Here is a 22,676-nt window from a genome sequence, read left to right on the forward strand (position 1 = left end):
TCGGGCCCAGGGTTTGGGGAGGCAGAGATCTGGGCCATCTCTCTCTCTCATCCCATTTGGTATTGGCTGTCTTGCTTGCTTGCTTCCTTGCTTTTTCGTCTGGTGTTACTTTCTGTCTTGCTGTCTGTCTCTTTAGGGCCACAGGGCAAGGCACATACAAGTTCCCAGGCTAGGAGACAGATCAGCCCTGGATTATTTACCCAGTGAGCGAGGGCGGGGATGGAACTTGCATCCTCATGGATACCGGGTGGGTTGATTTCTGCCAAGCCCCAACAGTCTCTCCTTATGTTTTTTCTATTTCTCTCACTGTTTTGTTTCTTATCTTACACTCTTTCATTCTTCCTTTTTCTGTTTTGCTTTGGAGGGCCTCACCCGGGGCATATGGTGGTTCCCAGGGAAGGGGTCCAGTTGGAGCTGCAGCTGCCTGCCACAGCCCATGCCCCAGTCCCAGCCACGCTGGATCCAAGCCTCCTCTTCAAGCTCCACCACAGCTCACGGCAATGCCAGATCCTTAACCCACTGAGGGAGGCCAGGGATCAAGCATGCAAACTCATGCGTCCTAGTGGGATTTTTTTCTGCTGTGCCAGGATGGGACGTCCTTTTCTCACCTTTCAAGTTTGATGTGAAACGCTCTAAGCAGATCCGTGCCCACACTTGTATGTGTGTTCGAGTGCACGGATGGCTTGAACTCCTGCTGCCGGTTTGGCTCCCTGGGGAGGTGGTTGAAGCAACCTCTCCTCCTGTCCGCATGAGGGCAGGTACCAGACGGCTGCAGAAGAAACAGGTTGAGAGAGCAAGCCCCTCCGCCCCAGCACAACGAGATGGGACCTGGATGGGGCCCCTCAACCCGAGGAATGAGCCCGTTTGCTTTGGTGGGCATGTTTAAACCATGGCAACCTTGTCATTCCTCAGCTCTGGGAATCAGCATGATCTGGATACTGTGCAACCACATCCAAGAATGAATGCGACCCTGCGCTTGGTGAAAGGGCAGCTGCTGTGCACAAGTGCACAACCCCCGCCCCTGCCGTCAATTCAGCTGACATTGGACGGTCCTCCAATGGTTTCCTGGCTCTCGGAGTTCCCGTCGTGGCTCAGCAGGTCTCGCCCCCGACGTGTATCCCTGAGGCAGCGGGTTCCATCCCTGGCCTCATTCCAAGGGGAAAGGATCCGGCGTGGCCGTGAGCTGTGGTGTGGGTCCCAGACGCGGCTTGGATCCCCTGTTGCTCTGGCTGTGCTGGAGGCCGGCAGCTCTGGCCCCGATCCACCCCCTAGCCTGGGAACCTCCATAGGCCATGGGGGAAGCCCTCAAAAGACAGAAGACAAAGGCCAAAAGACACACACACACAAATCACTTCTCGCTTCTCAATGATTGATTGAGAATAATTAGCTTTATTTAATAATTTGTGCTTTTTATTACTTCCCTATCAATAACTACTTCCTTTTTTTATTGTTATTTTGTTTCAAGGTTCTAACAACTCTAGGCTCAAAACACAAAGTGAACTATAGCATAAATGACATGAGTCAGAAAGAGAAATTGGACACATCTCCAAAGAGAAATCAGGAGAGGGGAAGGAGCGTCCATGTCAGGAGGGGGAGCAAGGGGATGGGGTTTGGGGGAAGCTGATGGGGAGGGCACTGGCAGGGGCGGAGGGGACCTTGGGGAAGGTGGTTTTGGAACTGGGCCGAGGGTTCTTGAAAGAGCCAGGCCAGGACCTGGTACAGGGGGTGCGGGAGCAGTCAGGGCAGGCACTCCCCAAAGGGCTGCTGAATGCTCCTCGGGCCCTTTGTCCCCAGCAGAGGCCGGGACAACGTTGCCATCTAGCACAGGGAAAGGCACATCAGTGTCCGGGAATTTGGCCAGAGCAGCGCCAAGTGCCCCCTGCAGGGCTGGTGAGGGTTCGAGTGGACGGGAGACTTCTGGAGGACTAGCAGGATTCTCATCCTGCCCAGCTAGTGAGTCCTCGTGAGAGCCTCGTCCTCCAGGAGGATTAGCCGGATTTTCATCCTGCCCAGCAAGTGAGTCCTCCTGAGAGCCTCGTCCTCCTGGAGGAGGAGCAGGAATTTCAACCTGCCCGCCACGTGAGTCCTCAGGAGAGCCTGGTCCTCTAGGAGGAGGAGCAGGATGTTTATCCTGCACGGCTGCTGAGTCCTCCTGAGAGCCTCGTCCTCCGGGAGGAGGAGCAGGATGTTCATCCTGCACGGCTGCTGAGTCCTCAGGAGAGCCTTGTCCTCCTGTAGGAGGAGCAGAATGTTCATCCTGCACGGCTGCTGAGTCCTCCAGAGAGCCTTGTCCTCCAGGAGGATTATCCAGATTTTCATCCTTCCCGTCTGATGAGTCCTTCTGAGAGCCTCGTCCTCCAGGAGGAGGAGCAGGATTTTCATTCTGCCTGGCTGGTGAGTCCACCTGAGAGCCTTGTCCTCCAGGAGGAGGAGAAGCATTTTCATCCCACCCAGCTCGTGAGTCCTCCTGAGAGCCTCGTCCTCGAGGAGGAGGAGCAGGTTTTTCATCCTGTCCGGCTGGTGAGTCCTCCTGAGAGCCTCGTCCAACTGGAGGAGGAGCAGCACTTTCATCCTGCCCGGTTGGGGGGTCCTCCTGAGAGCCTCGTCCTCCAGGAGGAGGAGCAGGATCTTGATCCTGCTGGGCTGGTGTGTCTGCATGAGAGCATCGTCCTGTAGGAGGAGCAGGATGTTCATTTTGCCCGGCTGGTGAGACATCATGAGAGCCTCGTCCTCCTGGAGGAGGAGAAGGAGGTTCAACCTGCCCGGCTGGTGAGACATCATGAGAGCCTCGTCCTCCTGGAGGAGGAGAAGGAGGTTCAACCTGCCCGGCTGGTGAGACATCATGAGAGCCTCGTCCTCCAGGAGGAGGAACAAGATTTTCATCCTTCCCAGCTCGTGAGTCCTCCTGAGAGCCTCGTCTTCCAGGAGGAGGAGCAGGATGTTCATCCTGCCTGGCTTCTGAGTCCTCATGAGAGCCTCGTCCTCCAGGAGGAGGAACAGGATTTACATCCTGCACGGCTGCTGAGTCGTCATGAGAGCCTCGTAATCCAGGAGGAAGAGCAGGATTTTCATTGGGCCCGGCTGATGAGTCCTCATGAGAGCTTCGTCCTCCAGGAGGAGGAGAAGGATATTCATCCGGCAGGGCCAGTGCATCTGCATGAGAGCCTCGTCCTCCTGTAGGAGGAGCCGGGTATTCATCCTGCCCAGCTGGTGAGTCCTCATGAGAGCCTCGTTCTCCTGTAGTAGGAGCAGGATGTTCCACCTGCCCGGCTGGTGAGACATCATGAGAGCCTCGTCCTTCAGGAGGAGGAACAGGATTTTCATCCCGCCTAGCTAGTGAGTCCTCATGAGAGTCTCGTAGTCCAGCAGGAGGAGCAGGATTTTCATCGGGTCCGGCTCTTGAGTCCTCATGAGAGCCTGGTCCTCCTGTAGGAGGAGCGGGATTTTCATCCTGCCCGGCTACTGAGTCCTCATGAGAGCCTTGTCCTCCTGTAGGAGGAGCAGAATGTTCATCCTGACCGGCTGGTGAGACATCCTGAGGGCCTCGTCCTCCAGGAGGATTAGCCAGATTTTCATCCTTCCTGGCTGATGAGTCCTTCTGAGAGCCTCGTCCTCCAGGAGGAGGAGCAGGATTTTCATTCTGCCTGGCTGGTGAGTCCACCTGAGAGCCTTGTCCTCCAGGAGGAGGAGAAGCATTTTCATCCCGCCCGGCTCGTGAGTCCTCCTGAGAGACTCGTCCTCCAGGAGGAGGAGCAGGATTTTCATCCTGCCCGGCTGCTGAGTCTTCCTGAGAGCCTCGTCCTCCTGTAGGAAGAGCAGGATTTTCATCCTGCCTGGGAGGTGAGACCTCATGAGGCTCTGGTCTTCCTTCAGGAGGAGCAGCAGGTTGATCCTGCCCATGAGCTGAGTCTTCATGGGGGCCTGGTCCTCCTGCAGGCGGCGCCTTGGTTCCACCCTGCCCGGGTGTTGACTCCTCAAGAGGAGCTGGGCCTCTTGGGAGTGGAGCAGAGGGTTCATCCTCCCCGGGAGGTGAGTCCCCATGAGGACGTGGGCGTCCCTCTGAAAGAGCCAGAGGTCCTCCCTGCCCGGGTGCTGAGTCCTCCTGTGGTTCTGGACCTCCTCTGGGGGCTGCTCCAGGGTCTTTCGGCTCGGCTGGCGTCTTGGCCTCGGATTCCAGGTCTCCTGCTGGAGGTGTGAGAGAGGAAGAGCTTTGGTGCCTGCCCGCCTTGCCATGTGCTCTTCCAAGGAGAGCAGTCTTCCCAGAGCCTTCCCGACAAGTCCCGGCCAGCACCTGCTGGCTCTGCTCTCCTGCAGGCGGGGCGTGTGCCTTTGTCTTGGCTCCTGGCCCAACACCATCCTCTGGGGACTCCCCGCTGTGCGGCCCACACCTCAGCTCCCCCCACTGCGCCCAGAGCCCCGGCCCCATCTTCTCACCTTCAGGCTGGGCCTCAGGGGGTGCCAGGCCTTCCAGGGTTGTCAGGCTCATGTGGACAGTGTCTTCATGGCCACAGCTGGTGCTCCTGTGCTCCCCACCAGCCCGGCAGAGGACCCCGGGGAGCAGTCTGTGTGGAGGTTCCTCGGGTGGCCTTCTGCCTTCCTCACCCTGTTCCTGGCGGGTCTCAGGTGGGGGACTCTGCAATGACAGTGAGCGTCAGAGGGCCCGGCCCCGAGGCGTCAGAGCCCTGTGGGGCTGTGAGCTTCTCGCTGCTTCTTCTGCCCCCTTGACCTTCTGCTCCCAGATCAGGGGAGGCCTTGCCTGCTCAAACACCACACCCCTGCCACACACCAGTGGCTCCCCCCTGACCCGGGAGGAACGAGAGCCCCCTGGAGGGCTGGGGGTACCGCTTGCACGCAGGGCTCGGCCCTGACTCCACACCTACCCCCCTCAGCCCCCTGCTTCTCCCCAGCCAGTTGGGTCCCGGGGTGTGGGCAGGCCCTGCCCAGCAGGCCTCCAAGCCCGCGTCAGCCGGCTCTTGCTTGAGGTGGGCCCACCCCTCACCACCCGCCTCTGCACAAAGTCATCCAGGGAGGGGGCTTGGGGCTCCCGTGTGGGCTCCGAGAGGTCCCTGCCCTTGGCTGGAGCTCCCTCTCCCGGTGGTACCTCTGGGTCCCTGCGGGCAACGGCCCATAGGCGTCCGCCTCGCGTTCTCATCCAGGTTCTGCAGGCTTGGCAGAGGCCATCTCTGCCGTGACGACGCCTGCGGCCTCGGCCTCGGCCTCGGCCTCGGGAGAGCGGGATGCAGCAGAGCCAGTCCATCCCTCCTCCGTCCTCTCCTGGACTGGACCAGTAGGTGCCCAGCTCCCCAGCTTCCAAGTTCCGTTGGCCTCTGTCGCCATGGAAGTGAGGTCACTTCCTGGGGTCCCCCCAACGGGCCTTCCTCCTTCCCCATGTCTCCCCCAGGGTCCCTCTGGGCTGCTCCAGCTCCCCTCCCCCACCAACCCCATGGTCTGGTGCTGTGAACAGCGGTCTTGGGCACTTGACAGGGATGGCGGTGACTCTGCGGACTGCCTTGGGGAGCATGGTCCTTGGGATACTATAGGCTCTTGCAATCCAAGATCAAGGTGTGTCTTGCCATCAGTTTGTGTCCTCTTGGATTGCTTACATCAGCCTCTTGGGGGGTTCCCAGGACAGGTCTTGCGTCTCTCTAGGGAGGTCTCTTCCTCAGTCGTCTATTCTTTGGGAGGTGACGGCAAATGGGATCGTTTTCCCGATGTCTCTCTGGGAGCTCTCGTTCTCAGGGTATAGAAAGGCAGTTGATTTCTGTGCCTTCATGGTGCCTCCTGCGACTCTAGCCCAGGACTCTGCACATGCCGAGGGGGGAAGCCCTGAAAAGACAAACAACACAAGACACACGCACACACCCACAGTTGCATTGTTCTCCATGACAGATTTCCTAAGCATTAGCTCTCTTTAATTCTGTTTGCATTTGAAGGCCACCCCTGGATGGCATCGCAGCTACAGCTGCTGGCCTCCCCCCCTCCTCCCCCCCGCCATAGCAATGCAGGATCCGAGCCTTCTCTGCGACCTACACCACAGCTCACGGCAATGCCGGATCCTTCACCCACGGAGTGAGGCCAGCCATCACACCTGTGTCCTCATGGCTACTAGGCAGTGTCCTTACCACTGAGCCCCAACGGGAACCCCTCATAGCAATGAACTTTCCACCTCGACTTATACACATATTCTCCCTCCTAATAGGAAGAGCTTCTTTCCAAAAACATTGGCTGGAATTCCCACTGGGGCTCAGTGGGTTCATGACCCAGTCGTGTCTGTGGAGGCACCCATTGGATCTCCATCCCTGTGCAGTGGGGACAGGATCTGGCATTTCAGCAATGATGGTGTAGGTCACAGGTTCAGCTCAGATTCCATCCCTGGCCGGGAACTTCCCTATGACCCAGATGCAGCTGAGAACACAATACACACAGACACACACAGACACACACACACACACATAATTATATCCATGTGTTTGTGTGTGTGTGTGTGTGTGTGTGTGTGTACATATATATATACATATATATATATATATATATTTGTATGTATGTATGTTCATGTATGATACTCTAAATATGGACTGGTGTCATTCCCCTCTGGGTGGGGCAGAATCAAATGGGACTAGGATGTGTGAGGATGCACGATGAGCCCTGGCCTCGTATCAGTGTGAGTCGGGGATTGAGCATTGGCCTCGCTCAGTGGGTTAAGGATCTGCCATTGCTGTGAGCTGTGGTGTAGGTCACAGAGCTGCCATGAATCTGGTGATTCTGCTGCTGAAGTGTAGGCCAGCTGCTGTAGCTCCGATTGGACCCCTGGCCTGGGAACTTCCATATGTCACAGATGCAGCCCTAAGAAGAAACCGAAAAAAGATAGGCTTAACAACAGCCATCACCTTCATGGACTGGGGTGTTGGGTGGCTGAAAAAATAAGATCACCAGGCAACAAGTGGGAATTGTGTGCCTCTGGTCAGCTCCCAAATCCTGATCGTCTTCAAGGGTCCCCTGTGGCAGGGCCTCGGTTCTGAGGGGTTGAAAGGGGCTGCTTCTTCCTTTTGGTAAACAAAAACTTAATGAATTTTATTACATTTCTAGGTGTCCAACAATCATCAAACCAAATTGTGGAGCTCATCCATCCCAAACCCTCAGTGCATCCCCGCACCACCCAAACTCTCTCATTTGGAAACTGTAAGTTCTACAAAGTCTGTGAGTCAGGATCTGTTCTGCAAAGAAGTTCCTTCTGCCCTGTTTTAGAGTCCACATGTCACGGAAAGCTTTGGATGTTGGGGTCTCATTGTCTGATGACTTCACGTAACACGATGGTTTCCAGGTCCATCCAGGTTGCTACCAATGCCCTTCTTTCTTTCCTTTTAATGGCTGAGGAATGTTCCATGGTGTGTATGTAGCACAGCTTCTTGATCCACTCCTCTGTCGATGGACACTTGGGTGGTTTCCATGTCTTGGCTACTGCAAAGAGTGCTGCGATGAACACTGGCGTACCTGTGTCTTTGCAAGGCATGGTTTTCTCTGGATAGAGGCCCAGGAGTGGGATTGCTGGATCCAAGGGTGGTGGTTCTATGTTTCGCTTTCTGAGGCATCAGCATCCTGTTTTCCACAGCGGTTGCACCCATTGACATTCCCCCCAACAGTGTCCTAGGGTTCCTTTTCCTCCACACCCTCTCCAACACTCATTGTTTGTAGACCTTTTGAGGATGGCCATTCTGGCTGGTGTAAGGTGGTACCTCACGGTGGTTGTGATTCACGTTTCTCTAGCAGTGAGTGATGTTGAACATCTTTTCAGGTGTTTTGTTTGTTTGTTTGTTTTGTTTTTGCCCCCATAAGTCTGCTTTGGAAAATTGGCTGTTGAGATCTTCTTTCCATTTTTTGAAGGGGTTGCTGTGTTGCTCTGGTATGGAGTGGTGGGCGGTGTTTATAAATTTTGGAGATGAATCCCTTGTGGGTTGATTCATTTGCAAAGATTTTCTCCCGTTCCGGGGGAAGTCTTTTTGTTTGGTTTGGGGTTTCCGTGGCTGTGCAGAAACTTTTGAGGCTCCTTGAGTCCCATTGGTGTATTGTTGTTTTTACTGTCAGTGCTCTAAGAGGTGGGTCTGAGAAGAGGTTGCTGTCGTTTATGTTGGGGAGTGTTTGGCCTATGTTTTCCTCTAAGCGTTTTATAGTGTCTGGTCGTGTCTCTAGGTCTTTGATGCATTTGGAGCTTGTTTTTGTGTCTGGTGTTAGGGAGTGTTCTCATTTCATTCTTTTCCATGGGGCTGTCCCGTCTTCCCGGCACCCCTTCTTGAACAGGCGGTCTTTTGTCCACTGCATAGTCTGGCCTCCTTTGTCACACAGATGAGTTGGCTGTAGGTGCGAGGGGGGTTTCCTTCTGGGCTTTCCATCCTGTTCCACTGATGTACATGTCTTTCTCTGTGGAAGCAGCGTGCGGTTTTGAGGATTGCTGCTTTATGGTATAGTCTGAGTTCAGGGAGCCTGACTGTTGCAGCTCCATTTCTCTTTTGCAGGATGTCTTTGGCTCTTCTGGGGCTTTTGTGCTACCGAACCAACTTTACAATATTTTGTTCAAGTTCTGTGAAAAATGTCCTTGGTCCGTGGATAGGGATTGCATTGAGTCTGCGGATGCGCTTGGGTAGGATAGCAATTATGATCATGTGGAATCTTCCAATCCAAGAGCATGGCGAGTCTCTCCATCGATATGTGTCATCCTTGATTGCTTGCATCAGCATCTTTGAGTTTTCAGAGCATGGGTCTCTTGTCTCTCTAGTAGGTGTATTCCTCAGTATTTTACTCTTTGGGATGCAACAGTAAACAGGATTCTCCCGTAATTTCTCTCTCCGGTCATTCGTTGTTGGTATATAGAAATGCAGTCTATTTCTCGGTAGTACGGGTGTATCCTGTGGCCTTACCAAATTCACTGATGAGCTCTACCAGTTTCCTGGGAGTGTCCTGAGGATGCTCTAGGTATAGGATCCTCTCATCTCAAAATAGGGATGGCTTGTCTTCTTCCTTTCCAGTGTGGCTTCCTTCTCTGTCTTTTTCTACTCGGAGGGCCCTGACTAGCTAGGATTTCCAAAACGATGTCCACTAGCCATAGGACCTCTAGCAAAGGAGGGTGCACATGCCGAGGGTGCGGCCCTGAACAGACAAAAGAAAAAAGAGACACACACACACACAAACACAAAGTTTCATTTTTCTCCAAAATGGATTTCTTAAGAATTCGCGTTCTTCATTTGTATTTGTGTTTTCGGGCCTCACCTGTGGCATATGGAAGTTCCCAGGTTGGCGTGGCATTGCAGCTGCAGCTACCGGCCACCACCACAGCTATAGCAATCCAGGATTGAAGCCTCGTCTGCGACCTACACCACAGCTCACGGCCATGCCGGTTCCTTCACCCATGGAGCGAGACCAGCCATCAAACCTGTGTCCTCATGGATCCTGGGCTGTTTCCTTCCCACTGAGCCCCAACGGGAACTCCTCATAAGGATGGACGTTCCATCTGGACGTATACACATATTCTCTTTCCTAATAGGAAGATCTATTTTCCAAAAGATTGGCTGGAGTTCCCCCTGAGGCTCAGTGGGGTCATGATCCAGTCGTGTCTGTGGAGGCACCCGTTGGATCTCCAGCCCTGTGCAGTGGGGACAGGATCTGGCATTTCAGCAATGGTGGTGTAGGTCACAGGTTCAGCTCAGATTCCATCCCTCCTGGCTGTGAATTTCCATATTCAACAGGTACAGGTAAGAACCAAAAAAAATTTTATATACATATGTACATTCAATGTGTAATAAACATTGCCGTGAGCTGTGGTATGTATCTCAGATGTGGCTCAAATCCTGCATGGCTGTGGCTGTAGCTGTGGCCCAGCCCAGCAGCTGTAGCCCCGATTCCACCCCTTGCCTGGAACCCTCCCTGTGCCAAGGTTGCAGCCCTCAATACACAAGCATCCAATCAAATCCCATCCACATCATGCTCTCCTTCGGAGTGACTCTGACCCTCCTTGCTTTTGTTTCAACACAAGGCGCGAGCCACTCTGGGGACAGAAGCCAGGTCCAGGCTTGGGTTCCAGCTCACCGGGTCCTTGGGATGATGGCATCCCTCTTCAGGGGCCCAAAGCCAGATGTGGGGCTGGCCAGAGGAGCCTGGCACACCCCCGGCAGCACATGCCCCCAAAGGTCTCCTTCTGCGCTTCCAGCCCTGCCGGCCACCTCGCCACCCGCCTCAGCAGGCCTCTTCCAGGGCTGCTCCCCCGGGCGGCCCTGCCACGTTGCCCCTGCCCCCTTGGCCTCCATGGGACCCTGGCTCCTGCGGGATCTCGTCGAGCCCTTCTCCATGCCTTCGTTGCCCCTGCCTGACCCTCCACACTCGGCTCAGCACCCGCTCGTCCGCTGGGGGCCTTGCCTGGCTGTTTGGCCTCCTCCCGGAGCCGTGAGGGTCACAGGCCCGGAAGGGTCCGTTCTGTCAGCCGTGGATGAGCTGGACTGCCAAGGGGAATCCCTGGGTCCTGGCTGGAGGACAGAGCCTGTATCAGGGTCCGGAAAGCCTCGCTGTCCCTCAGCCATGCCACCATCCCACAGCCCCCGCAGGGGAGGAGACACCCAGGACCTACTAGAGTGGCCCCGCTTTTCGGGCCCAGGGTTTGGGGAGGCAGAGATCTGGGCCATCTCTCTCTCTCATCCCATTTGGTATTGGCTGTCTTGCTTGCTTGCTTCCTTGCTTTTTCGTCTGGTGTTACTTTCTGTCTTGCTGTCTGTCTCTTTAGGGCCACAGGGCAAGGCACATACAAGTTCCCAGGCTAGGAGACAGATCAGCCCTGGATTATTTACCCAGTGAGCGAGGGCGGGGATGGAACTTGCATCCTCATGGATACCGGGTGGGTTGATTTCTGCCAAGCCCCAACAGTCTCTCCTTATGTTTTTTCTATTTCTCTCACTGTTTTGTTTCTTATCTTACACTCTTTCATTCTTCCTTTTTCTGTTTTGCTTTGGAGGGCCTCACCCGGGGCATATGGTGGTTCCCAGGGAAGGGGTCCAGTTGGAGCTGCAGCTGCCTGCCACAGCCCATGCCCCAGTCCCAGCCACGCTGGATCCAAGCCTCCTCTTCAAGCTCCACCACAGCTCACGGCAATGCCAGATCCTTAACCCACTGAGGGAGGCCAGGGATCAAGCATGCAAACTCATGCGTCCTAGTGGGATTTTTTTCTGCTGTGCCAGGATGGGACGTCCTTTTCTCACCTTTCAAGTTTGATGTGAAACGCTCTAAGCAGATCCGTGCCCACACTTGTATGTGTGTTCGAGTGCACGGATGGCTTGAACTCCTGCTGCCGGTTTGGCTCCCTGGGGAGGTGGTTGAAGCAACCTCTCCTCCTGTCCGCATGAGGGCAGGTACCAGACGGCTGCAGAAGAAACAGGTTGAGAGAGCAAGCCCCTCCGCCCCAGCACAACGAGATGGGACCTGGATGGGGCCCCTCAACCCGAGGAATGAGCCCGTTTGCTTTGGTGGGCATGTTTAAACCATGGCAACCTTGTCATTCCTCAGCTCTGGGAATCAGCATGATCTGGATACTGTGCAACCACATCCAAGAATGAATGCGACCCTGCGCTTGGTGAAAGGGCAGCTGCTGTGCACAAGTGCACAACCCCCGCCCCTGCCGTCAATTCAGCTGACATTGGACGGTCCTCCAATGGTTTCCTGGCTCTCGGAGTTCCCGTCGTGGCTCAGCAGGTCTCGCCCCCGACGTGTATCCCTGAGGCAGCGGGTTCCATCCCTGGCCTCATTCCAAGGGGAAAGGATCCGGCGTGGCCGTGAGCTGTGGTGTGGGTCCCAGACGCGGCTTGGATCCCCTGTTGCTCTGGCTGTGCTGGAGGCCGGCAGCTCTGGCCCCGATCCACCCCCTAGCCTGGGAACCTCCATAGGCCATGGGGGAAGCCCTCAAAAGACAGAAGACAAAGGCCAAAAGACACACACACACAAATCACTTCTCGCTTCTCAATGATTGATTGAGAATAATTAGCTTTATTTAATAATTTGTGCTTTTTATTACTTCCCTATCAATAACTACTTCCTTTTTTTATTGTTATTTTGTTTCAAGGTTCTAACAACTCTAGGCTCAAAACACAAAGTGAACTATAGCATAAATGACATGAGTCAGAAAGAGAAATTGGACACATCTCCAAAGAGAAATCAGGAGAGGGGAAGGAGCGTCCATGTCAGGAGGGGGAGCAAGGGGATGGGGTTTGGGGGAAGCTGATGGGGAGGGCACTGGCAGGGGCGGAGGGGACCTTGGGGAAGGTGGTTTTGGAACTGGGCCGAGGGTTCTTGAAAGAGCCAGGCCAGGACCTGGTACAGGGGGTGCGGGAGCAGTCAGGGCAGGCACTCCCCAAAGGGCTGCTGAATGCTCCTCGGGCCCTTTGTCCCCAGCAGAGGCCGGGACAACGTTGCCATCTAGCACAGGGAAAGGCACATCAGTGTCCGGGAATTTGGCCAGAGCAGCGCCAAGTGCCCCCTGCAGGGCTGGTGAGGGTTCGAGTGGACGGGAGACTTCTGGAGGACTAGCAGGATTCTCATCCTGCCCAGCTAGTGAGTCCTCGTGAGAGCCTCGTCCTCCAGGAGGATTAGCCGGATTTTCATCCTGCCCAGCAAGTGAGTCCTCCTGAGAGCCTCGTCCTCCTGGAGGAGGAGCAGGAATTTCAACCTGCCCGCCACGTGAGTCCTCAGGAGAGCCTGGTCCTCTAGGAGGAGGAGCAGGATGTTTATCCTGCACGGCTGCTGAGTCCTCCTGAGAGCCTCGTCCTCCGGGAGGAGGAGCAGGATGTTCATCCTGCACGGCTGCTGAGTCCTCAGGAGAGCCTTGTCCTCCTGTAGGAGGAGCAGAATGTTCATCCTGCACGGCTGCTGAGTCCTCCAGAGAGCCTTGTCCTCCAGGAGGATTATCCAGATTTTCATCCTTCCCGGCTGATGAGTCCTTCTGAGAGCCTCGTCCTCCAGGAGGAGGAGCAGGATTTTCATTCTGCCTGGCTGGTGAGTCCACCTGAGAGCCTTGTCCTCCAGGAGGAGGAGAAGCATTTTCATCCCACCCAGCTCGTGAGTCCTCCTGAGAGCCTCGTCCTCGAGGAGGAGGAGCAGGTTTTTCATCCTGTCCGGCTGGTGAGTCCTCCTGAGAGCCTCGTCCAACTGGAGGAGGAGCAGCACTTTCATCCTGCCCGGTTGGGGGGTCCTCCTGAGAGCCTCGTCCTCCAGGAGGAGGAGCAGGATCTTGATCCTGCTGGGCTGGTGTGTCTGCATGAGAGCATCGTCCTGTAGGAGGAGCAGGATGTTCATTTTGCCCGGCTGGTGAGACATCATGAGAGCCTCGTCCTCCTGGAGGAGGAGAAGGAGGTTCAACCTGCCCGGCTGGTGAGACATCATGAGAGCCTCGTCCTCCTGGAGGAGGAGAAGGAGGTTCAACCTGCCCGGCTGGTGAGACATCATGAGAGCCTCGTCCTCCAGGAGGAGGAACAAGATTTTCATCCTTCCCAGCTCGTGAGTCCTCCTGAGAGCCTCGTCTTCCAGGAGGAGGAGCAGGATGTTCATCCTGCCTGGCTTCTGAGTCCTCATGAGAGCCTCGTCCTCCAGGAGGAGGAACAGGATTTACATCCTGCACGGCTGCTGAGTCGTCATGAGAGCCTCGTAATCCAGGAGGAAGAGCAGGATTTTCATTGGGCCCGGCTGATGAGTCCTCATGAGAGCTTCGTCCTCCAGGAGGAGGAGAAGGATATTCATCCGGCAGGGCCAGTGCATCTGCATGAGAGCCTCGTCCTCCTGTAGGAGGAGCCGGGTATTCATCCTGCCCAGCTGGTGAGTCCTCATGAGAGCCTCGTTCTCCTGTAGTAGGAGCAGGATGTTCCACCTGCCCGGCTGGTGAGACATCATGAGAGCCTCGTCCTTCAGGAGGAGGAACAGGATTTTCATCCCGCCTAGCTAGTGAGTCCTCATGAGAGTCTCGTAGTCCAGCAGGAGGAGCAGGATTTTCATCGGGTCCGGCTCTTGAGTCCTCATGAGAGCCTGGTCCTCCTGTAGGAGGAGCGGGATTTTCATCCTGCCCGGCTACTGAGTCCTCATGAGAGCCTTGTCCTCCTGTAGGAGGAGCAGAATGTTCATCCTGACCGGCTGGTGAGACATCCTGAGGGCCTCGTCCTCCAGGAGGATTAGCCAGATTTTCATCCTTCCTGGCTGATGAGTCCTTCTGAGAGCCTCGTCCTCCAGGAGGAGGAGCAGGATTTTCATTCTGCCTGGCTGGTGAGTCCACCTGAGAGCCTTGTCCTCCAGGAGGAGGAGAAGCATTTTCATCCCGCCCGGCTCGTGAGTCCTCCTGAGAGACTCGTCCTCCAGGAGGAGGAGCAGGATTTTCATCCTGCCCGGCTCGTGAGTCCTCCTGAGAGCCTCGTCCTCCAGGAGGAGGAGCAGGATTTTCATCCTGCCCGGCTGCTGAGTCTTCCTGAGAGCCTCGTCCTCCTGTAGGAAGAGCAGGATTTTCATCCTGCCTGGGAGGTGAGACCTCATGAGGCTCTGGTCTTCCTTCAGGAGGAGCAGCAGGTTGATCCTGCCCATGAGCTGAGTCTTCATGGGGGCCTGGTCCTCCTGCAGGCGGCGCCTTGGTTCCACCCTGCCCGGGTGTTGACTCCTCAAGAGGAGCTGGGCCTCTTGGGAGTGGAGCAGAGGGTTCATCCTCCCCGGGAGGTGAGTCCCCATGAGGACGTGGGCGTCCCTCTGAAAGAGCCAGAGGTCCTCCCTGCCCGGGCACTGAGTCCTCCTGTGGTTCTGGACCTCCTCTGGGGGCTGCTCCAGGGTCTTTCGGCTCGGCTGGCGTCTTGGCCTCGGATTCCAGGTCTCCTGCTGGAGGTGTGAGAGAGGAAGAGCTTTGGTGCCTGCCCGCCTTGCCATGTGCTCTTCCAAGGAGAGCAGTCTTCCCAGAGCCTTCCCGACAAGTCCCGGCCAGCACCTGCTGGCTCTGCTCTCCTGCAGGCGGGGCGTGTGCCTTTGTCTTGGCTCCTGGCCCAACACCATCCTCTGGGGACTCCCCGCTGTGCGGCCCACACCTCAGCTCCCCCCACTGCGCCCAGAGCCCCGGCCCCATCTTCTCACCTTCAGGCTGGGCCTCAGGGGGTGCCAGGCCTTCCAGGGTTGTCAGGCTCATGTGGACAGTGTCTTCATGGCCACAGCTGGTGCTCCTGTGCTCCCCACCAGCCCGGCAGAGGACCCCGGGGAGCAGTCTGTGTGGAGGTTCCTCGGGTGGCCTTCTGCCTTCCTCACCCTGTTCCTGGCGGGTCTCAGGTGGGGGACTCTGCAATGACAGTGAGCGTCAGAGGGCCCGGCCCCGAGGCGTCAGAGCCCTGTGGGGCTGTGAGCTTCTCGCTGCTTCTTCTGCCCCCTTGACCTTCTGCTCCCAGATCAGGGGAGGCCTTGCCTGCTCAAACACCACACCCCTGCCACACACCAGTGGCTCCCCCCTGACCCGGGAGGAACGAGAGCCCCCTGGAGGGCTGGGGGTACCGCTTGCACGCAGGGCTCGGCCCTGACTCCACACCTACCCCCCTCAGCCCCCTGCTTCTCCCCAGCCAGTTGGGTCCCGGGGTGTGGGCAGGCCCTGCCCAGCAGGCCTCCAAGCCCGCGTCAGCCGGCTCTTGCTTGAGGTGGGCCCACCCCTCACCACCCGCCTCTGCACAAAGTCATCCAGGGAGGGGGCTTGGGGCTCCCGTGTGGGCTCCGAGAGGTCCCTGCCCTTGGCTGGAGCTCCCTCTCCCGGTGGTACCTCTGGGTCCCTGCGGGCAACGGCCCATAGGCGTCCGCCTCGCGTTCTCATCCAGGTTCTGCAGGCTTGGCAGAGGCCATCTCTGCCGTGACGACGCCTGCGGCCTCGGCCTCGGCCTCGGCCTCGGGAGAGCGGGATGCAGCAGAGCCAGTCCATCCCTCCTCCGTCCTCTCCTGGACTGGACCAGTAGGTGCCCAGCTCCCCAGCTTCCAAGTTCCGTTGGCCTCTGTCGCCATGGAAGTGAGGTCACTTCCTGGGGTCCCCCCAACGGGCCTTCCTCCTTCCCCATGTCTCCCCCAGGGTCCCTCTGGGCTGCTCCAGCTCCCCTCCCCCACCAACCCCATGGTCTGGTGCTGTGAACAGCGGTCTTGGGCACTTGACAGGGATGGCGGTGACTCTGCGGACTGCCTTGGGGAGCATGGTCCTTGGGATACTATAGGCTCTTGCAATCCAAGAGCAAGGTGTGTCTTGCCATCAGTTTGTGTCCTCTTGGATTGCTTACATCAGCCTCTTGGGGGGTTCCCAGGACAGGTCTTGCGTCTCTCTAGGGAGGTCTCTTCCTCAGTCGTCTATTCTTTGGGAGGTGACGGCAAATGGGATCGTTTTCCCGATGTCTCTCTGGGAGCTCTCGTTCTCAGGGTATAGAAAGGCAGTTGATTTCTGTGCCTTCATGGTGCCTCCTGCGACTCTAGCCCAGGACTCTGCACATGCCGAGGGGGGAAGCCCTGAAAAGACAAACAACACAAGACACACGCACACACCCACAGTTGCATTGTTCTCCATGACAGATTTCCTAAGCATTAGCTCTCTTTAATTCTGTTTGCATTTGAAGGCCACCCCTGGATGGCATCGCAGCTACAGCTGCTGGCCTCCCCCCCTCCTCCCCCCCGCCATAGCAATGCAGGATCCGAGCCTTCTCTGCGACCTACACCACAGCTCACGGCAATGCCGGATCCTTCACCCACGGAGTGAGGCCAGCCATCACACCTGTGTCCTCATGGCTACTAGGCAGTGTCCTTACCACTGAGCCCCAACGGGAACCCCTCATAGCAATGAACTTTCCACCTCGACTTATACACATATTCTCCCTCCTAATAGGAAGAGCTTCTTTCCAAAAACATTGGCTGGAATTCCCACTGGGGCTCAGTGGGTTCATGACCCAGTCGTGTCTGTGGAGGCACCCATTGGATCTCCATCCCTGTGCAGTGGGGACAGGATCTGGCATTTCAGCAATGATGGTGTAGGTCACAGGTTCAGCTCAGATTCCATCCCTGGCCGGGAACTTCCCTATGACCCAGATGCAGCTGAGAACACAATACACACAGACACACACAGACACACACACACACACATAATTATATCCATGTGTTTGTGTGTGTGTGTGTGTGTGTGTGTGTGTACATATATATATACATATATATATATATATATTTGTATGTATGTATGTTCATGTATGATACTCTAAATATGGACTGGTGTCATTCCCCTCTGGGTGGGGCAGAATCAAATGGGACTAGGATGTGTGAGGATGCACGATGAGCCCTGGCCTCGTATCAGTGTGAGTCGGGGATTGAGCATTGGCCTCGCTCAGTGGGTTAAGGATCTGCCATTGCTGTGAGCTGTGGTGTAGGTCACAGAGCTGCCATGAATCTGGTGATTCTGCTGCTGAAGTGTAGGCCAGCTGCTGTAGCTCCGATTGGACCCCTGGCCTGGGAACTTCCATATGTCACAGATGCAGCCCTAAGAAGAAACCGAAAAAAGATAGGCTTAACAACAGCCATCACCTTCATGGACTGGGGTGTTGGGTGGCTGAAAAAATAAGATCACCAGGCAACAAGTGGGAATTGTGTGCCTCTGGTCAGCTCCCAAATCCTGATCGTCTTCAAGGGTCCCCTGTGGCAGGGCCTCGGTTCTGAGGGGTTGAAAGGGGCTGCTTCTTCCTTTTGGTAAACAAAAACTTAATGAATTTTATTACATTTCTAGGTGTCCAACAATCATCAAACCAAATTGTGGAGCTCATCCATCCCAAACCCTCAGTGCATCCCCGCACCACCCAAACTCTCTCATTTGGAAACTGTAAGTTCTACAAAGTCTGTGAGTCAGGATCTGTTCTGCAAAGAAGTTCCTTCTGCCCTGTTTTAGAGTCCACATGTCACGGAAAGCTTTGGATGTTGGGGTCTCATTGTCTGATGACTTCACGTAACACGATGGTTTCCAGGTCCATCCAGGTTGCTACCAATGCCCTTCTTTCTTTCCTTTTAATGGCTGAGGAATGTTCCATGGTGTGTATGTAGCACAGCTTCTTGATCCACTCCTCTGTCGATGGACACTTGGGTGGTTTCCATGTCTTGGCTACTGCAAAGAGTGCTGCGATGAACACTGGCGTACCTGTGTCTTTGCAAGGCATGGTTTTCTCTGGATAGAGGCCCAGGAGTGGGATTGCTGGATCCAAGGGTGGTGGTTCTATGTTTCGCTTTCTGAGGCATCAGCATCCTGTTTTCCACAGCGGTTGCACCCATTGACATTCCCCCCAACAGTGTCCTAGGGTTCCTTTTCCTCCACACCCTCTCCAACACTCATTGTTTGTAGACCTTTTGAGGATGGCCATTCTGGCTGGTGTAAGGTGGTACCTCACGGTGGTTGTGATTCACGTTTCTCTAGCAGTGAGTGATGTTGAACATCTTTTCAGGTGTTTTGTTTGTTTGTTTGTTTTGTTTTTGCCCCCATAAGTCTGCTTTGGAAAATTGGCTGTTGAGATCTTCTTTCCATTTTTTGAAGGGGTTGCTGTGTTGCTCTGGTATGGAGTGGTGGGCGGTGTTTATAAATTTTGGAGATGAATCCCTTGTGGGTTGATTCATTTGCAAAGATTTTCTCCCGTTCCGGGGGAAGTCTTTTTGTTTGGTTTGGGGTTTCCGTGGCTGTGCAGAAACTTTTGAGGCTCCTTGAGTCCCATTGGTGTATTGTTGTTTTTACTGTCAGTGCTCTAAGAGGTGGGTCTGAGAAGAGGTTGCTGTCGTTTATGTTGGGGAGTGTTTGGCCTATGTTTTCCTCTAAGCGTTTTATAGTGTCTGGTCGTGTCTCTAGGTCTTTGATGCATTTGGAGCTTGTTTTTGTGTCTGGTGTTAGGGAGTGTTCTCATTTCATTCTTTTCCATGGGGCTGTCCCGTCTTCCCGGCACCCCTTCTTGAACAGGCGGTCTTTTGTCCACTGCATAGTCTGGCCTCCTTTGTCACACAGATGAGTTGGCTGTAGGTGCGAGGGGGGTTTCCTTCTGGGCTTTCCATCCTGTTCCACTGATGTACATGTCTTTCTCTGTGGAAGCAGCGTGCGGTTTTGAGGATTGCTGCTTTATGGTATAGTCTGAGTTCAGGGAGCCTGACTGTTGCAGCTCCATTTCTCTTTTGCAGGATGTCTTTGGCTCTTCTGGGGCTTTTGTGCTACCGAACCAACTTTACAATATTTTGTTCAAGTTCTGTGAAAAATGTCCTTGGTCCGTGGATAGGGATTGCATTGAGTCTGCGGATGCGCTTGGGTAGGATAGCAATTATGATCATGTGGAATCTTCCAATCCAAGAGCATGGCGAGTCTCTCCATCGATATGTGTCATCCTTGATTGCTTGCATCAGCATCTTTGAGTTTTCAGAGCATGGGTCTCTTGTCTCTCTAGTAGGTGTATTCCTCAGTATTTTACTCTTTGGGATGCAACAGTAAACAGGATTCTCCCGTAATTTCTCTCTCCGGTCATTCGTTGTTGGTATATAGAAATGCAGTCTATTTCTCGGTAGTACGGGTGTATCCTGTGGCCTTACCAAATTCACTGATGAGCTCTACCAGTTTCCTGGGAGTGTCCTGAGGATGCTCTAGGTATAGGATCCTCTCATCTCAAAATAGGGATGGCTTGTCTTCTTCCTTTCCAGTGTGGCTTCCTTCTCTGTCTTTTTCTACTCGGAGGGCCCTGACTAGCTAGGATTTCCAAAACGATGTCCACTAGCCATAGGACCTCTAGCAAAGGAGGGTGCACATGCCGAGGGTGCGGCCCTGAACAGACAAAAGAAAAAAGAGACACACACACACACAAACACAAAGTTTCATTTTTCTCCAAAATGGATTTCTTAAGAATTCGCGTTCTTCATTTGTATTTGTGTTTTCGGGCCTCACCTGTGGCATATGGAAGTTCCCAGGTTGGCGTGGCATTGCAGCTGCAGCTACCGGCCACCACCACAGCTATAGCAATCCAGGATTGAAGCCTCGTCTGCGACCTACACCACAGCTCACGGCCATGCCGGTTCCTTCACCCATGGAGCGAGACCAGCCATCAAACCTGTGTCCTCATGGATCCTGGGCTGTTTCCTTCCCACTGAGCCCCAACGGGAACTCCTCATAAGGATGGACGTTCCATCTGGACGTATACACATATTCTCTTTCCTAATAGGAAGATCTATTTTCCAAAAGATTGGCTGGAGTTCCCCCTGAGGCTCAGTGGGGTCATGATCCAGTCGTGTCTGTGGAGGCACCCGTTGGATCTCCAGCCCTGTGCAGTGGGGACAGGATCTGGCATTTCAGCAATGGTGGTGTAGGTCACAGGTTCAGCTCAGATTCCATCCCTCCTGGCTGTGAATTTCCATATTCAACAGGTACAGGTAAGAACCAAAAAAAATTTTATATACATATGTACATTCAATGTGTAATAAACATTGCCGTGAGCTGTGGTATGTATCTCAGATGTGGCTCAAATCCTGCATGGCTGTGGCTGTAGCTGTGGCCCAGCCCAGCAGCTGTAGCCCCGATTCCACCCCTTGCCTGGAACCCTCCCTGTGCCAAGGTTGCAGCCCTCAATACACAAGCATCCAATCAAATCCCATCCACATCATGCTCTCCTTCGGAGTGACTCTGACCCTCCTTGCTTTTGTTTCAACACAAGGCGCGAGCCACTCTGGGGACAGAAGCCAGGTCCAGGCTTGGGTTCCAGCTCACCGGGTCCTTGGGATGATGGCATCCCTCTTCAGGGGCCCAAAGCCAGATGTGGGGCTGGCCAGAGGAGCCTGGCACACCCCCGGCAGCACATGCCCCCAAAGGTCTCCTTCTGCGCTTCCAGCCCTGCCGGCCACCTCGCCACCCGCCTCAGCAGGCCTCTTCCAGGGCTGCTCCCCCGGGCGGCCCTGCCACGTTGCCCCTGCCCCCTTGGCCTCCATGGGACCCTGGCTCCTGCGGGATCTCGTCGAGCCCTTCTCCATGCCTTCGTTGCCCCTGCCTGACCCTCCACACTCGGCTCAGCACCCGCTCGTCCGCTGGGGGCCTTGCCTGGCTGTTTGGCCTCCTCCCGGAGCCGTGAGGGTCACAGGCCCGGAAGGGTCCGTTCTGTCAGCCGTGGATGAGCTGGACTGCCAAGGGGAATCCCTGGGTCCTGGCTGGAGGACAGAGCCTGTATCAGGGTCCGGAAAGCCTCGCTGTCCCTCAGCCATGCCACCATCCCACAGCCCCCGCAGGGGAGGAGACACCCAGGACCTACTAGAGTGGCCCCGCTTTTCGGGCCCAGGGTTTGGGGAGGCAGAGATCTGGGCCATCTCTCTCTCTCATCCCATTTGGTATTGGCTGTCTTGCTTGCTTGCTTCCTTGCTTTTTCGTCTGGTGTTACTTTCTGTCTTGCTGTCTGTCTCTTTAGGGCCACAGGGCAAGGCACATACAAGTTCCCAGGCTAGGAGACAGATCAGCCCTGGATTATTTACCCAGTGAGCGAGGGCGGGGATGGAACTTGCATCCTCATGGATACCGGGTGGGTTGATTTCTGCCAAGCCCCAACAGTCTCTCCTTATGTTTTTTCTATTTCTCTCACTGTTTTGTTTCTTATCTTACACTCTTTCATTCTTCCTTTTTCTGTTTTGCTTTGGAGGGCCTCACCCGGGGCATATGGTGGTTCCCAGGGAAGGGGTCCAGTTGGAGCTGCAGCTGCCTGCCACAGCCCATGCCCCAGTCCCAGCCACGCTGGATCCAAGCCTCCTCTTCAAGCTCCACCACAGCTCACGGCAATGCCAGATCCTTAACCCACTGAGGGAGGCCAGGGATCAAGCATGCAAACTCATGCGTCCTAGTGGGATTTTTTTCTGCTGTGCCAGGATGGGACGTCCTTTTCTCACCTTTCAAGTTTGATGTGAAACGCTCTAAGCAGATCCGTGCCCACACTTGTATGTGTGTTCGAGTGCACGGATGGCTTGAACTCCTGCTGCCGGTTTGGCTCCCTGGGGAGGTGGTTGAAGCAACCTCTCCTCCTGTCCGCATGAGGGCAGGTACCAGACGGCTGCAGAAGAAACAGGTTGAGAGAGCAAGCCCCTCCGCCCCAGCACAACGAGATGGGACCTGGATGGGGCCCCTCAACCCGAGGAATGAGCCCGTTTGCTTTGGTGGGCATGTTTAAACCATGGCAACCTTGTCATTCCTCAGCTCTGGGAATCAGCATGATCTGGATACTGTGCAACCACATCCAAGAATGAATGCGACCCTGCGCTTGGTGAAAGGGCAGCTGCTGTGCACAAGTGCACAACCCCCGCCCCTGCCGTCAATTCAGCTGACATTGGACGGTCCTCCAATGGTTTCCTGGCTCTCGGAGTTCCCGTCGTGGCTCAGCAGGTCTCGCCCCCGACGTGTATCCCTGAGGCAGCGGGTTCCATCCCTGGCCTCATTCCAAGGGGAAAGGATCCGGCGTGGCCGTGAGCTGTGGTGTGGGTCCCAGACGCGGCTTGGATCCCCTGTTGCTCTGGCTGTGCTGGAGGCCGGCAGCTCTGGCCCCGATCCACCCCCTAGCCTGGGAACCTCCATAGGCCATGGGGGAAGCCCTCAAAAGACAGAAGACAAAGGCCAAAAGACACACACACACAAATCACTTCTC

At 55.3% G+C, this 22,676-nt stretch overlaps 2 protein-coding genes across 6 annotated transcripts; both read right to left on the bottom strand.

Annotated features, from left to right (window-relative positions):
* Positions 1–1,372: 1,372 nt before the first annotated feature.
* LOC146396423 (uncharacterized) lies at positions 1,373–5,323 on the bottom strand. The gene is made up of 3 exons (XM_084996394.1): positions 5,102–5,323; positions 4,435–4,633; positions 1,373–4,185 (listed from the first exon to the last, which is right to left on the bottom strand). Exons 1-3 carry the CDS (start codon positions 5,255–5,257, stop codon positions 1,484–1,486), a joined length of 3,057 nt encoding a protein of 1,018 aa, XP_084852520.1. The 5' UTR covers positions 5,258–5,323; the 3' UTR covers positions 1,373–1,483.
* Positions 5,324–11,981: 6,658 nt separating this feature from the next.
* Positions 11,982–16,018, bottom strand: LOC146396424 (uncharacterized). 5 transcript variants are annotated; one of them, XM_084994229.1, is made up of 5 exons: positions 15,794–15,984; positions 15,127–15,325; positions 14,488–14,877; positions 13,397–14,424; positions 11,982–13,332 (listed from the first exon to the last, which is right to left on the bottom strand). In XM_084994229.1, exons 1-5 carry the CDS (start codon positions 15,947–15,949, stop codon positions 12,580–12,582), a joined length of 2,526 nt encoding a protein of 841 aa, XP_084850355.1. In that variant the 5' UTR covers positions 15,950–15,984; the 3' UTR covers positions 11,982–12,579. The 5 variants fall into 5 exon arrangements, with proteins under 5 accessions (XP_084850355.1, XP_084850352.1, XP_084850351.1 ...); XM_084994226.1 differs by having other exon boundaries at positions 11,982–13,387; positions 13,451–14,874; positions 15,794–16,018; XM_084994225.1 differs by having other exon boundaries at positions 11,982–13,387; positions 13,451–14,877; positions 15,794–16,005.
* Between the last annotated feature and the right edge of the window lie 6,658 nt (positions 16,019–22,676).

The sequence above is a fragment of the Sus scrofa genome, chromosome 14, assembly GCF_054392235.1.
Source record: "Sus scrofa isolate SSC_HxYL_T2T_F1_AM1 chromosome 14, Sscrofa_HxYL_maternal_Yorkshire_Landrace_v2.0, whole genome shotgun sequence".
NCBI lineage: Eukaryota > Metazoa > Chordata > Mammalia > Artiodactyla > Suidae > Sus > Sus scrofa.

Coding starts and splice junctions, on each gene's coding strand:
- LOC146396423 (XM_084996394.1), bottom strand. CDS start 5,257: ATGGACTGGCTCTGCTGCATCCCGCTCTCCCGAGGCCGAGGCCGAGGC. Junction 4,634..5,101: donor TTGCCCGCAGGGACCCAGAG/GTACCACCGGGA, acceptor CTGTCATTGCAG/AGTCCCCCACCTGAGACCCG. Junction 4,186..4,434: donor CCCTGAGGCCCAGCCTGAAG/GTGAGAAGATGG, acceptor TCACACCTCCAG/CAGGAGACCTGGAATCCGAG.
- LOC146396424 (XM_084994225.1), bottom strand. CDS start 15,949: ATGGACTGGCTCTGCTGCATCCCGCTCTCCCGAGGCCGAGGCCGAGGC. Junction 15,326..15,793: donor TTGCCCGCAGGGACCCAGAG/GTACCACCGGGA, acceptor CTGTCATTGCAG/AGTCCCCCACCTGAGACCCG. Junction 13,388..13,450: donor ATGTCTCACCAGCCGGGCAG/GTTGAACCTCCT, acceptor CCAGCCGGGCAG/GTTGAACCTCCTTCTCCTCC.